This window comes from Micrasema longulum, unplaced genomic scaffold (genome assembly GCF_059751315.1).
Source record: "Micrasema longulum isolate JH-2025_06_02 unplaced genomic scaffold, ASM5975131v1 h1tg001675l, whole genome shotgun sequence".
Taxonomy (NCBI): domain Eukaryota; kingdom Metazoa; phylum Arthropoda; class Insecta; order Trichoptera; family Brachycentridae; genus Micrasema; species Micrasema longulum.
In genome coordinates, this window is record NW_028278854.1 from 430595 (window position 1) to 447118 (window position 16524).

A 16524-nucleotide genomic window follows, 5' to 3' on the forward strand; every position below is an offset into this window, starting at 1 on the left:
TTACTTTGTTGTACGGTCACGAATCATCTAGAAGGAATTTGTACAATTACGTCTATGGTAATGATTACTTAACAGTAAAATAAGCCAATAAAAATATTCCTAAAATCATTCCGATTTAGACCGTCAAGTGTAAATTAGCTTAAAAACTAAGTTGTTAAACTTTTTTATGAAACTGTGAGAAATGAATTTAAACTCCCAGTTTTTTTACGAACTTCATGCACATTTCGGCGTAAAATAGTTTGCTGGTGAAAAACTGAAGAACTGTCAATAAAATAATGGGACAATTAATTGTTGGCTTTTGCAATCAATAATCTAACATGTAAAAGGTTTTATTTGATCAAGAGATTTCTCCAAAAACTGACCTTCAAACTATTCACCATAGAGTGTATAATTAAGCCTTCTCATGTCTTTTCAAAATTTATGTTTTTAAATAAGCGAAAATTACGATAGCGTGTAATGGTATCCATACTAGAACTAGAAGCCATTGCTGATTGCATAAGAACTTTTCTAGAATCAACATTTCTGAAACTTTTAGATGTAGGTTGTGCAGAGCAGATGATGAAACATCTATACACACCCTATGTAAATGTGATGCTATCGATATGGTGGACAATTTGTTAATCCTGAGGGTGTGAGAGCACTTGCCCCATACCTAATAGCTCGTTACTTTAAGGACTGAAACAACTGTGGACAACTGTTTTCGAATGTAAAAAAATCATTACGTTTCATAATGAAAGTCTTGATTTTGTTTCTAAAGATGCTAGTTTATGGTAAAATCGCTAATTACTCAAATCAACAGGCCCAATTGTACGAATACATAAATATCTCATTTATTCATAAACCTGTGATAAATTAAATGAATATTTGAAGCACCGACTAAATGATTTTCGTACGTATTTAGTTTAAATCATGATATAAATTAAATCATAATAATCATTAAATAATAAATACGTTTCGGGCACAGAAAAAGCATTTTTATCAGAAATCGGCGATAATTAATAAACCAATACAATCAAAAGTATACTGATCTGTCGCATTATCATATCGTGGCGTATGAAGTACAAGAGTTCCGAATATACCATTGTCTCACACGCTCTTTACGTCTCAATTTCGATACTATAGGTAGTATATTTGGAGGCGAGAGAGACAATTTCACGCGTCACATGCGTAAACTACAAAGTTGCCAGTGATTCTGCCAGACGCCAGTAGTCCCGGTAGCTTTCTGAGGTTCGTTAGGGGTTGTTCTCTGGCTCGCGCTGCAAGCGTGAGCTAATGTTTATTTTTAATGTTTTTAGTTATAAGATTTGATATATTATCAATTTTTGATATAAATAGTCGGTAAGTAATATACGAGTATTAATATTTACAAGCATTAGTTAATTATCAATTTTGACTTTAACTTTAAATAATTAATGCAATTGCCAAAGAATATTCAGTTTTTCCGATTTAAGATTGATCATTTTTGCATACGTATGTTTTTGGCTCGGTAAGTAAGGATTAGCAAGCTAGTTTTTAAATAATTTATTTCTTAATGTCAAGAACGTTCAAAATAAATTATATGCTTCATCTTGAAGACATAAATATATTAACTACCTGTTAAAAATGTACGTATTCTCATAATGGTCACTAAGCGATGATCAGGTACGCTTTAATAAGTATTATTTTGTGGGAGTTCCTACGTAAATCAAATGAATTAATCGAATATGTAATGTGCCATTATCATAAAACACAAACCATAAAATAGTTTTTTCAACGACTTTTGGTAGAATTATGATTTTTTTATGTTTGATTAAATGGTCTTGTATTTCTTCGTAAACATCTATTGTTTATACTTTTGTTACAAAATTAGAATTAAACATCTTTGTTAATTAAGGTACTAATTAAATAGTTATTTTAACAAATTACAACAGGGATGGAGAATACCTTAAATAAGGGAATATGGAAGTCAAGGCATTTACAGGGCTTATGACCTGTCGTTGGCTGGTTTAAGTGGCCACTTTACACACTGTGTAACATTCACTTATCAGACAGACTTATCTCCAATTTATTTCCTTATTCAGGATTTGGTATTCTTCATCCGCCTCGACCGTTTTTACACTCACAAAAATATTTATTTTAGGATACTCGTATAACCAGTTTGTTGTTAAAACCTAAAAATAAAAAATATTTTTTAATAAATTCCATAAAATAATTACGTCAAAAAACCGAGGAAACTCAAAACCAGTAATTTCTTAAAGGGTATCTTCGGATTAATGCCAAAATCACAAATCTCCAAAAATATGGTTTAGATGTTTATGCTCGTAGCTTGAAACTGGTATTAAAAATAAATTTAAGTTGTATTTAAATGTTTTTATTAACTCTGGGCTAAATTTATTTATTTATTAACGGACATTGTCCATGTATACAATTTATAAGGTTTAAATATTACAATAAAAGAATAGTTTAAAACATTTTAAAAAAAAGAAAAGAAGCATTGACAAACATAAGGGACATCGAGACAAGATCTGAACTATTTATTTAGTGTTCGTTTAAATCGTTGGAAAACTTAAACCAAAAAAGTCCAGATCTTGTCTTGAGTTAACAATACGACAAAGGCGGGTCATTGGAGAATTTGGGCCATAGTTTGTTCTATGCCGATCGATGTCATATACCCGCATAAATAAAGGTTTCAGCTCTTTAACTTCACAAACATCAACAGATGAAAGAATTGAAGGAATATAGATGTTCAAATATAGGCAGAATGGTGAATGTTACACAGTGTGTAAAGTGGCCACTTAAACCAGCCATTGACAGGTCATAAGCCCTGTAGATGCCTAGCCTTCTATATTACCTTCTCTTAAATGTTCTTCATGTCTGTTGTAATTTGTTAATATAAACAGCTCCCCAGGGAGTTAAATCCAGTTCTTGTCTACAAAAATTTGGACAAACTCAAAATATTGTTCAGTCTTGTAAAGTTTGAATTATTTTGAGAATTTTGTTGTCGTCCGCGAAGAGCCAAAAACGAGAGTAAGAGAATGATTTAGCAACATCATTAATAAACATATTGAAAATCAGGGGTGCCAAATGAGCACCCTGAGGTACACCCGATGTAACATCAATACTGGTTGATAAATAGTTATTTATCCGAACATTTTGTGTCCTACCAGTTAGATACAATTTAATAAATGGGAGTAATGGATCTCTTATTCCCAAGGCATGTAATTTATACGTGAGTATTTTATGATCTACTTTGTCAAATGCCTTAGAAAAATCTGTATAAAGAACGTCAGACATCTGCTGACTATTTTCGAGTAAATAAACTTTTTTTATTTTTTTATTTAGTTCTATTATTAATATAGTAAAATTATTTATCACAATTTCACACTTACACTTATTCATTTATATGTATGTATACACTACTCATAAATATATCTTACTTAATATTTTTTATATCTGTACTCTTTACATTTTATTTTAAATATATTAACAATTTCCTCTTTTTTCCGGCATTTCTTTAAACAACTTTATTTTTTAATCGTGTTGTTGGAGAGTTGAAAAAAAACTTTTTTTTCAATTTGTTTTGAATATATCTCGACAATATTCCTTTAATAATTCTGTGTCTTGGGTCTAAAACGGAAAATGTTGGTTTTTGTAGAGGGTTAATGTTAATAAAAGAATACGCATTTTTAATCAAATTAAACACGCGTACGTATGTGGTAGAATTTTTTTATTTAAAATAGTTTGAAAAATCTCAAACAATATATTTTAACTTCACAAATTAGCTGTAAAATTACTCTGCCGTAATGTTGTGATTTACGACATTTGCCTTTTTAGGCCGAAGCCACAAAATTTTGAGGATTCCATGAGCAACATTGAATTTAATAAATTGTCATAAAATGTACGAGTATAAGTTGAATCACCTTCTAAATTTAAGCGCGTCTACCATATCTTGATAGTATTCTCATTGATTTGTCTTGTACCATTTGGAGTCTCTTTAGATCTCTTCATTACTTAAATATAAAATACTGGAACAGTAATCGACGCGGGCAACTATAATACAATACTCTTAAATATCAGCAGATACGTTTTAAGATCTAGTTTATTTCTTATCCTTCCTAATAGGGATACCTTCTTTGCAATTTTCTTGATAGTGTAGTCAGCATTTTTTGTAAGAGATAATTTGGATTCAATCAAAACACCTAGATATTTTAACCCCTTAACATTATTGAGAACCTCTCCATCTAATTTAACCCTGCGTTTATTTTTAAAATAACGTTTCATACCTATTATGGTATATTTGATTTTTCTTACATTTAGTTTTAGTTTATTTGCTTTAGGCCATTTAGGAACAATTTTTAATTCTACATTTATTTTTCTCAGCGCTGAATCATATTTTTTATCAGCTGCACAAATTAATGTATCGTCTGCAAATAGTCAAATTTGGTAGTAAGACAATGTCAATGTCGTATCATTAATGTACAAAATAAATAATAGTGGACCCCATCCAGATCTCTGTGGAATCCCCGAATCATTCTTTTTTGGACTTGACGTTTAATTATTTAATTTTGTCATTTGAAGGCGATTGCTGAGGTAATTTTCAACCCATTTTAATTCTTGAATACCAATATATTTTTTTAAGGATTATATTTCTGTCAGCAGTTTCTAACGCTCCTTTAAAATAAAAAATACTGAAATCACATATATGTTTTAATCAATATTCTCTTTTCAGTCATCTATTATTTCATATCTTCTGCTTTAGTATGTATTATGCACCTCATTTATTACTTTTTTTTAGACATCTTAAAACTGGAAAAATTCATATTCTTGATTTTAACATTGACCTGACGCGAGGACGTATATTTTTAATTAACTTCTTAAAGGTGATTTATGCATATTTTTTGTTAACACAAAAAGTGGTAAGGTATTTATTTAAGATTAAACATTTTTTTATAAAACAGTAAACCAGTGCTTAAAATAATTTATTTTGCTAAAATTATAAATCACTGAAACCAGAAATAATAATTATTTAAAACATAAGTTTTCTTCAAAAAGAAGCTGTTTCACCTTTGAAGGTTATTTTTAAACGTTTTTATTAGTAAGGAATCTCTTTTTACGTAAGAACATAAATTATTTTACAATGATTATGTGTAAGCATATAATTTTCGTCATGATAAATTATCACTAACTTAATACCCATACGTAACATTTTATCTGATTGAAAAAAAGAGTTTTATAAGTTTGTTAAAAATACGTGATCGGAAGTTTATGAATTCTCTTACATATTAACTATTGTCAGAATTCGTTTTTACATAGATCGTGTTCCACTTTTAACAGCCTATTTAACCATTTATCTATCATACAGGATTACAAATATTTAAAAAAAGTGAATGAAAAACTTTTGAATAAAACTCCTGCTGATCCCTTTTTCTCTTACATCACTTCATATTACATACATTAATAATGTCATTTTTCATCGAATTTCTCTACTGAAATTTGGATTACTGCTAAAATCGGGTTAATGAAATTTTATCAACTACCTTTGGTTTAAAATCTTCTCCTTATATTGCTTTTTTAAATTTTAAAGATTAGTTGCTATACCAGTTATTCTTTTTTTTTCTCTGCTGCATTTATGTTTTTATACTTTAAAACTACTTTTAATTACTTATATTGTATATGTATATAAAACCTATTTTTTTATTATTAACTTTTAAAAATCATTCTTATGTTGTTGAAATTCCATTTGTCGATGCGTTTTGAAGCTGCAAGACTTTTTGTGATGTTAGCTATCGTATTATTTTTATCATATTATGTAAATGTTATCAAATATCTAAATTTAGTAAATGGGGTCTAGAATTTCAACCGTCCATGCGTTCAGTAGCTGCAAGATTTGTTGTTATCTAACTTCTAATTTTATAAATTAGCTTTTTATTTCGTTTTTAAAATATCACTTAAACTCTAAACTTCATTGTCAAATAAAAATTTTAAAAATAAAAATGTAAATAGGGGCTAGATTTCTTATTGTCTATGCGCTCTGTAGCTGCAAGACGTTCTGTTATCTAGCTCATATATATCATACTTGTAATATATCATAATTGGAGACGAGGAACTAGAATCCCAACCATCCATCCATGCGCTATGTAGCTGCAAGACGTGTTAAGATATTTATCTATTGTACAGCGCCCTTGAGGCGATTTTCACAAAAATGGCGCTTTATAAGTTATCCAAACATTATTATTGTTATTATTATTATTACTGTTACTATAATATGTCATTAATTTTGAAGATGTTTTTTTAAATTTACTTAAATTTATTGTCTTATATTATTTTATTTAAAGATTCTTCTTATTGTTTCTTTGAATCCCATAAAATATGTATGTCTATATTTATGTTTATGTGTTTCACTCTTCATTTTAATTCTTGCCTTTTAATTACTTTTACAAAAAAAATTTCTTCATTTTTAATATTTTTTCCATTAATTTGTTAATACTGACTACAAACTTTTAAATGCCTTTTTTTACTTAAATTTTAATTTTTAAATAACCTCCATTTTTTTCTTTCTCTTTTTGTACTTTTATTGATAATCTTAGATATTATAATTATAATATAATATGGAAACTTCACTGGTCCATTAGAGTCAAGTCTAACTGTGTAAAATATAAAACTATGTAACCGTACTGTATGTTTCCTGAATAAAATTAAATAAAATAAATAAACAAAATAAAAGTATTAATTTTCAAAACCGACTCTGTAAAAAAACATTTTCAAGTGGAATTAATTCAACATTAACATTATCGTGATCCCCTATCCGCACTTGGGGGTGCATAGGGCAGTGCATTAATACAATAAATTTTCTGTTAGGTACACGAAGGCCAAGTTTTGTTAATACGGTATAATTATTTTTTTAGGGAATCTTTAAAGCAAGTTTATAAAGAAAACAACATGCACATTTTACAAAATTTACGAAAAATAATATTTCCCTATGATTTCAGCGTATATATAGATGCATCACAAATGCAGCACAAAATCATTATTCCATCACGGGTAAAAACCGTTCTAATAAATTACCGTTCAAAATAAAAAGAATTGAAAATATAAAAGAATTTAAAGCAAAACTAAAGATCCATATGAAACATGCTCCATCCTAAGGAGTTACTAAGATATTTGCGAAAAACTTTGAAAAAGAATTATGAGATTTCTAATTATTATGCTTCACTAACTCAATAGAGAATGCTAAGTTTGCGGTGTCAAATAGTATAAAAGGAATATGTTTTTGCAAGATTAAGAGACGGTTTTGAATTACGCTTTTATTTAGATAGATAGGTTTTAGTGAAAAGTTTATTTTGGCTAAATAACTAATTTTCCGTTTTTGCTGGAGATTTCTAAGTTTGCTTCAAATACCTTTGAATAATACGTGAATAACATATTATACTCCCAGGAATTATATAAAAAAACTCATTCACCCAAGAAATAATGTGGCAATACGTAATATTAGTTAATACAATTCAAATTAGAAAAAGTCCAACATAAATTCCTTCGCTTCATAAATTTTAAACTTAATATTCCCGTTGACCAAATCGACTACAACTTCCTATCAAATAATTTTAAATTGTCTACTCTCTCGAATAGGAGAATCTTAACCGATTTAGTAAACCTATATAAAATAGTAAATGGCGCGCTGGACAGCCCTGATTTAACGCGACTGGTTAATATTAAAATACCTTCCCGCCGCACACGAAATAAGTCGGTGTTTGTCGAGGTGTCCAGCGGGCACAACTACTATGTAAATTCACCTATAGCTAGACTCCATCGCCTTGGTAATGAATATGGCGATGTTGATATATTTCGTTACTCATTGAGCATATTCAAGACCAAAGTACTACAGGCGACCGACGCGACGGAGTCTAGTCAATAAATCTTCGATCGTATTTATGTATGCTTAAAAGTTAGCCCGTGTTATGTTTTATATTTTTAGTTTATAAAACCATTTTCAGTTTTCAACATTTTAAATAACTTCACTTTAAAGTTTAGTTTACCGGTGTAAATAAAAAATTTAAAAAAAATATAATATTATAAACATTATTATATTATAAACATAATATAATGTATGTATTATGTCTTAATAGTGTATTATGTTAACTATGTAACTTTATTTTTAAATTTTAAAAATATATTTATTTAAATTTTTATATTTGAAAAAATGTTAATTATGTTTAATGTGTAACTTTTTCTTATTATATAGTATGTATAATGTAAAAGCCCCATGGGCGTCAACAGAAAGAAATAAATAAATAAATAAATAAATAAATAATAAATAAAACAGTAAGATTTTTTTTAAATTTCATGTCAATCTTCCCAGGAGTTGAACCCGGGATCACAAGCATGGTGAGCGAACGCGCCAACCACCATACTAACCAGGCGGACGTTTCTCCCTTCGATTTTCTTTTTCGGGATTTTTATCTGAGAGCAGGAATCGAGTCAAAAACACCAATTCACGATTCTGGTTGGAATCGATTCTTCATTCACCCGGACACAGATAAGCTTATATTAATCATATTGTGAATATACGTATTATGTACAAATATGTTGTGCCGTGCCTTTTAGATTTCCGCCTTGATTTCATTAATCCTTTTTCATCTTATAGAAATAAGATTGATTTGTTTTATGTTTTTTTATATATAGTGTTATTTAGATTGAAACAACCTGTTTCACGGTTGTAAAGAACATCTCATCCTTGAACGCTTAAGGCAACAATAATGAACAACTTTTCAAAGCAGTCCATCAATAATCACCTCGGACTTAAAAAATAAATTAAAACTCTTTTACGCATACTTTAAAACCTCTTGGAGAGCGGAATATAGAAGTGTGGCTGGTTTGATTGATCACCACTTTATACACTGTGTTACATTCGATAACGATTTTTGTCTTTTCAATGTGACGTGATTGAATTTGTACGCCTGAAAATATTTTCAGCATTAACTTCACAAAAATCAACAAATAGAAGAATTGATTAAACGTGGATCGATATTAAAACATAGGCATATTTAATGTTACACGGTGTGTAAAGTTGCTACTTAAAAAAGATAATGACAGGTCACAAGGCCTGTAAATGCCTAGATTTCCATATTTCCTTCTCTTGAATGTTCTCCATCTGTGTTTTAATATATTTTAAACTTAACTGGAAATCCAGCCTCTGTCTACAAACCATTTGTACAAACTCAAAATATTGTTAACTAAAAATGTTTAGAGTTTGTCAAAATATTTGAAGAAGACAAGCTATTTAATTAGTGAGAGAAATAAGTTATTTAATTAGTTTTATTATGCAACAATAAAAAATTCGGGACCAAAACTGTATCGATTGCCAGTCCTCCAACTTTCACTCTGCACAAAAAATGACAATCCGTCAGTCAATGGCGACGTAGCATCCTCATTATTTTTAAAAATTTGTTATTTTTTTCTAGAATTAAAAGTAACTTGTAATGCTTGTCAGGTTTCCGGCTATCGCTATGCAAAAAATTACGTGAATCGGCCGATGAATAAATCGGAAAATTAATTCGTTTTTCCACAAAGTTTTTTCTCAGGGGAGTTATATTTTTTATAAGGATAAAAAGTAGCTTACATGTATGAAACTTCTCAGCTCTTCGGCTATCTTTATGCAAAAAATCACTTTGATCGGTGGCTTCGTTGCGACGTGAAGGAAATAAAAAAAATCGACAAAGGCTCTTTCGCATTTTATTTATTTATTCATATTTTTTCTCTTACAAACTATAATTAATAATAAAAATAACGTTACCCGTGCCGAGGACACTTAACAATATACTTTTTATAAAATATTTTTACATTTGAGAATAAACAAAGAAGACTAACTTAATAAACATAGATAATTAACAAAATGCTCAGACAGTTTTAAACACTACGTATTTATGTTTATAACTTGTATTATTTATAATATTAGTATAGATATTGACCTGATACATTTTATAATAAAATACAATATCTCATGTCAACAGTGTTATAATATAGCGATCGTACTTTTAACATAATTTTAAATTAATCGGGTTATGGTCCTGTGGCTAGTATATCGGACTCACGGACCAAAGGTCCGTGGTTCGAATCCCACTTTATCCCAATTTGATTCCCATTTTCTAATAGTGAGTTATTTATAACTCGTTGAAAATGGCCGTCAAAATGAAATATTTGGGCAAATCATAAGAACACAAATATTTATTTTTCCCCAAAAAAAAAACAATAAAAATTCAATATTTCACTTAAATTTTATCTACAAAGTAAAATTAAGTTTTCTGTATGAAAAATATGATTTATGTACATTTTTTTTAAATTTACATTTTCAATTGCATGTTACCGATGAAGATACTTCAGATTTTTTCACAAATATGCACATTCTCGTTCATAAATATCGATTTAACTTTATACCCTCTCGAGATGAACCGTTTGTAATCGCGACCCTAAACCATTTAAACCTAGATATGAACCAACCAAAATAACCGAGAGCTCAGACTTATATCCTCTTAAAACTGGTTCTCCATCACTGTTGAAATATTAATAAATTATGATTTTGGGTCTAAAGTCTTCGACGTCCACACGTAATGCATATAACCTTTCCCACGAAGGCATACTTATACCTACAAGTGAAGATAAAATGATATATCTACTCTTTATTGTAGTTGCATTATTTAAAGTAATAAAGTTTAAAGTGGTTTCATAATAGTAATACATAAATTGAGTTTTTTTATTGGATTGCATATACTCTAACCGTGTATTGCATCGTGACAGGATGCAGCAAATTATTATAGTAATTTATTATCAATTATAAATTTCATGGGCTTCGGTAGTTTTATTTGAAAAAAATGGGTACATAGTAATTTTGACGGAAATTTAGACTTCTGTACTAGACTTCAATATTCCCTTATCTAAAATGATCTTCATATCTGTTGTAATAAATTAACGCATGTGTATCTTTTTCAATATATAAACATGTGCTTTTCGATACATAAATGTGTTCTTTAATATTATCTTCATCTCTCTTGAAATATATTAATAAATAAAACAAGGATGGCGGTTTTATGAGTCAATATTTTACCATCGAGTGAATATTTTCAGTTAGCTAATTTATGTTTTAGAGTTTGATTTAAACTTTTTTGCTTTCGAAAGGTTTTTAGCACTTTTCAGTGCCGCCTTAGTAATTAATTTTCTTGGTAGCGTTTAGTTTGATTCGATTCACCTTTAGTTTATCGCTCAACTTGTTTCTTATTTGTTTTGTTTTTGCAGAAGTTGCCATTTATCGGACTTTTAATTATTTCGTCAGAGAAACCAAAGCACGTAACTGCTGCATTTTAAACAGTACTCTTTTTTATATGGAGAGTTTAATTTCATCAATTTATTCATTCATTTGAATTTTTTTACTTAAACGGGTAATGGCCCGGTAAATTTTCAGTTGCGGATTTTGAATACAATGATCGATAAAATAAATATTAAACGACGCTGTTGGCCTCCGCGGTGTAGTGGTCAAGACGCTTGACTCGCAAACGGAAGGTTCCGAGTTTGATTCCCGCGAGAACAAGTGCAAAAAAAATGTGAATGTGAAAAAAATGTAAAATAGCTTTTTTATCAAAGTATACTTAGCCAAGACAGGTTTCCTACCTGGTAGGTCTTGCGCGGATATATCCACAACGCAAGAGAACAAGGAACTTAATAGTTCCTTGGCTTGTGCTTCGTGGATTACGAAAAAGCGTTTGATAGTCTGCACGGACCTACACTCCAGAAAATACTAGAAGCATACGGGTAGCGTATAAAACTAGTCGAACTTACCTAAGCCCTTCACTCAAATAGCGAATGCCGAATTAGAATCAACGATGTAGTCACAGATTGGTTTAGGTCACCACCGGAGTTCATCAAGGTAGCGTCCTTGCACCGATCCTTTATTATAATCCTCATGGATTTCATCCTGCGGATGCCTCCTGAGAGCCTTAACCACGCTTGCCTACTTTACAAGGCATCTGGTTCTTGACGTCCTGGACGTTCACTGCTGATTGTTCGTCGGCAGTTCGTGTCAGAACTACGGGACGCGAACCTTGACGTGACTTGGACGGATGCACAGGAGCCGGCGATGCCAGAGATGCCTGGCGGACCTTTGTGGACACTATATACTCCAGCTAGGGAGCGGACATGGAATAATGAATACTTAACTAATGAATCATATCCTATTTTATTTTTACTGTGATAACTAAATATTACATTATTGATACTTATTATGCAGCTAATAAGTCAAGAGTTTTTGTCATGTTGTTCATTTAATGACAGGAAGTGTAAAGTGAGATGGATACGATCTTTAAAACTATACAGGAGTGGACTAAATGGAATATTGTTTTTTGGTTATTTGGTTATTTATTAAAATTTTCACATTACAAATCGCTTTTTCAATTTCTAAGATTTCCAACGTGTCTAATTAAAATATTTTATTTTCAGTGTGAAGAACTTTTTATCGAGTGTCTTTATTAAAATTATGATTATTTTCCGTAATATGGTTTGCGAATCCAGGAAAATTATTGTATTTTATTCATAATAAGAAAAAAATCACAAATAACTAAATAAATAATATTTCTTTCAGTCCACTCCTGTCACGTTTTAAAGATCGTATCCATCTCACTATACACTTCCTGTCATTAAAAAAAGAACACGACAAAAACACTTGACTTATTAGCTCCATAATATGTATCAATATTGGAATATTTAGTTATTACTGTAAAAATAAAAGATAATATAAATCATTAGATAAGTATACCTTGATAAAGAAGCTTCTGTAGCTTTGAAACCGGTGGGTGGAAAAATAAAAATAAATGGTTCAAAACCAAATGTTTTGTATTTATTTTAATATTTATTTATTATTTATTTATTATTATTTTGCACCACAACAGGCCAGGAGGCCTAATTACAGTGGTGATTTACATCACGGAACACCCAGGCTTCAGAAAAATCACATTTTATTTTTTGTGTTCTCACCGGGAATCGAACCCGGAACCTTTCGTGTGTGAGTCAAGCGTCTTGACCACTACACCACGGAGGCCGTCACACAATAGTGCTTAAAATATAACTTTTATACAATGATCAATATTTAACTGCACCACAAACTAATATCTACAGTCAGTCTTTAGAACCAAACGTGCTAATATTGTTATATTGGAAACATTTTTCAAATTCTAATGGTGAGATTATTTTTGAAATTTCATTAAAATTGCAGCCTCGATTAACCTTGCTCTAATCAACAAAATACGATGAAATAAGAATGATTTGGAAGACATAATTTAGTACATATATATGATTTGAAATATCTACATAAAAAAATGATCAAAAATAAAGTTTTTGCACCAAAACTTTTTTATACGTAACTTATGAAATTAAAAAGTATTTATTTAAAACATCTCAGTTTTATATGCGTACATGGAAATATTTGTTTATTATTACATCAGGGCTGGTATTCCGAACGCGTTTACAGCACGCTATAATCCGTATTTAGTACGTAAAAACGCGCTATACCGCGCTATAATTTCGTTTGGAATACCAGCCCTGAATACATATATGTTATATCCTTATATAATATTATACGTAGAAAGTCGTCATTATTTTCGTATCATTAATATAATTACATTTATATATTGAAAGACACGCGTTTATATGTTTATTAAAAAAGGCACTGTTATTTATAAAAAAGACACCTTTATATATTGAAAAAGAACTGGGCCTTACTTACAAACCTGGTATAAAATTACGCCTAAGCACAGTATAAAACCGTAATAAGGATGATATTCACATCCTTGTTCTACCACTATGCCTAGACGTAACTTTATACCAGGCTTATTAGTAATCATCTTTATCATTCTTTTTCCGCTTCTAATGGTGCATAGGACATTTATACGCCAATCGCAACGTAACTTGATCATTTTTTGTTACATGAAGGTAAGATGAGCAGTCTTACGTTCCAGAGACTTTGAAATATTCTAGAGAAAAACACCCTTTCTAATAAATATTTTATGTGAACAATTTCGGGGAACCCGAGACCTCTTGCATGGTAGGTAAACGCTCTGACCACTGCACCACGAGGCTGAGAATTTATAAGTAAGATCTCTGGTTATATATTGAAAAATACACGTTTGTTATGTAACATTAAATAGTACATGCAAAAAAACTCACGTGAGTGGTAGTATCATACATGGTCAATATAGTGCCAGCAATTGGTAAAATAAACCAAATTAGGGAACAAAATGCCGAACACTCCTCTAGTGGAACGGAAGGCCTGTTGACTGCTACCAACAGGCCGGCTTCTCCTGAAGAGTTTTAAGGGGTTTCCTCTCCACATGAGCAAATGCTAAAAAGTTTCTTATTGCCCCACGTATATCCCTCCTGATCCCAACAGTTTAGTCCAATTTAAATATATTAAATTGCAGAAAAATCCACTTTTTTAAATATAATTGTATCTTATAAGCAAGGTAAATAGTAAAGCAACTCCCATATATATGTATAAAAACAACAGTACACGCACTAGCAGGCGAAACCTTTATATTGTTTGTTTGTTTGAATATATAACAAAACAATTTAGTAAAAGAACAGTCTTTTGAATAACGTCTTATAAACCTAATAAAATATATGCACCCACAAAATATACTCGTATAATAAATGAATAAACAAAATCACTTGTGTATTTTTAAAATATAAAATATTTGTAAATTCAATGCCTTAAAATCTTTTTCTGTATTAGTGTTTACTTATTCTTTAGACCAGGTTCATTATAGTAAATATGATTTTCAAAATGTACGCGGTTTGCATTAAAACACGAACATTGAATGTACTTTAAAACTGTAATGAATTGCATGTTTTTATGATACCTAATTATTAATGAGGCAATCAAACATTTCAATGGTAGCATCCTTGTAATTTTCTGAATACAAAAAACATTTTTAGGAAGGTTACGAAAAGCATTATACTGCTTAATACAAAAATACTTTTGTATTGAATCGGATCGAAGAATGTTTTTGAAAAGATGTATATGGGTCGTGTGAAAACAATAACTGCATTCTCCATTTTATTTTCGTTTTTTGTAATATGCAATACAGACTGTGTTTTGGATTCGTGTGTATCTTAAAATCCAGTGGCCCTTATTTTGATTTCCCTAGTCCCTAACGTCACTTTCTTCCCGGTCAAGAAAATACAGTACTTCTTATAATATCGTAACGAGTAACACGCGGATAAATGCATCTTAAAAATTGATCTAAGATAATGTGCCGGCATCAATAAAATAATGTGAAGTGCTAATAAAACGATCGAGTGCTACCATGAAACAAGTGCCAAAAGAATGAAAATGTAAGTCATCTTCCCATTAGTATGATTCCTGGATTGTTATACAGTAAAACAAAAAAAAGTCAACCTTAACCGACGAATTTGATTGATTTTTATCAAAATCAAGTTTTATAAAGAAATGTTTACAAAAAATATATATATTACTTTAAATTAACGAATAATTATGAAGGCAAGAACATTAATTAATTAATAAGGGACTTACCTGGAGTTTCTTTGACGTTGGATGTCCTCTGCCCCGAAGTCAAAAGTATCAGAGATGCCAAGAACATCCCTGGCAGACTGCTACTTCTCGCAAACATATTTGTATATTATTACAAAATATTACGAAATACCAATTTAACGCAACGCCCAGAATTTCAATAAAACTTTCCTATCAGCGACTAAAAACACCAATTTATGTAACAAATCAAATGAGCATACGATTATCCACTTTCTTTAATTTAATGCGACAAATCCGAAAGATTCCGCTGTTAAAATGTAATCAAAGTGAGAATAAATTATAATTTCACAACGAACTTCACAGTAAAGCTACGATAACATTTTTTTTTTTAACAATGTTTAGGTACACTTGAAAGTAGGAAGCAAATATTTTTGGATAATTGTTCGATTATAGATTTTCAAATGGTCACACTTAAAATGTTCGATTTGACAGATAAATTTCGCGATCGATTGTTTGTCAGTTATTTGGTTTTCCCGCCGCGACTCGAAAAGTTTTATTTGACAGCAAATTTTCGTGCTCGTTTCCCGCCGATATTGCCGCTCTGTCACACGTGCAAAACAAAATGTCGTGTTTATAGTTTCACTTTACAGCTGACCACTCCGCTTGGATGCCGAACGAACAACCGACTAAATAGTGGGCAAACAACTCGCGATGAAATCGAAAGAAGCTAGCTATCCAGTTTGATCGGAGAGGTGGCTCCGTATAATATTATCATCTCGAGTTAGTTATATAAGAAAAGGAAACTTTAAGCCGCCATTTCCAAAATGATTTCAATTCGAATATTTGTATGCATATTTTCTTAATGATTTTAGCAGTCACAACAATAATTATAAGTTTGATAATCGTTCCCATTTCTGCTTCCTTTGAACCGGAATCTAGTTAACATTGATTTTTTTATTTATTTATTTGTTAACTTTTATTTTAATTTAAAATGCACATAGCCGTGCTTATTGCCA

General features: G+C 30.3%; 1 protein-coding gene across 3 annotated transcripts in view; it reads right to left on the reverse strand.

Moving 5' to 3' along the window:
• The window catches only part of tfc (Brevican core protein triforce), a 275893-nt gene extending 259690 nt beyond the window's left edge, over positions 1-16203 (reverse strand). For 2 of the 3 annotated variants that reach the window (XM_088237239.1, XM_088237236.1), the window contains exon 1: positions 15551-16203. In XM_088237239.1, coding sequence (XP_088093365.1) covers positions 15551-15647 — 97 coding nt within the window. In that variant the 5' untranslated portion in view covers positions 15648-16203. The remainder of the gene's footprint in view (positions 1-15550) is intronic. The other variant, XM_088237240.1, reaches the window with a different exon arrangement.
• Between the last annotated feature and the right edge of the window lie 321 nt (positions 16204-16524).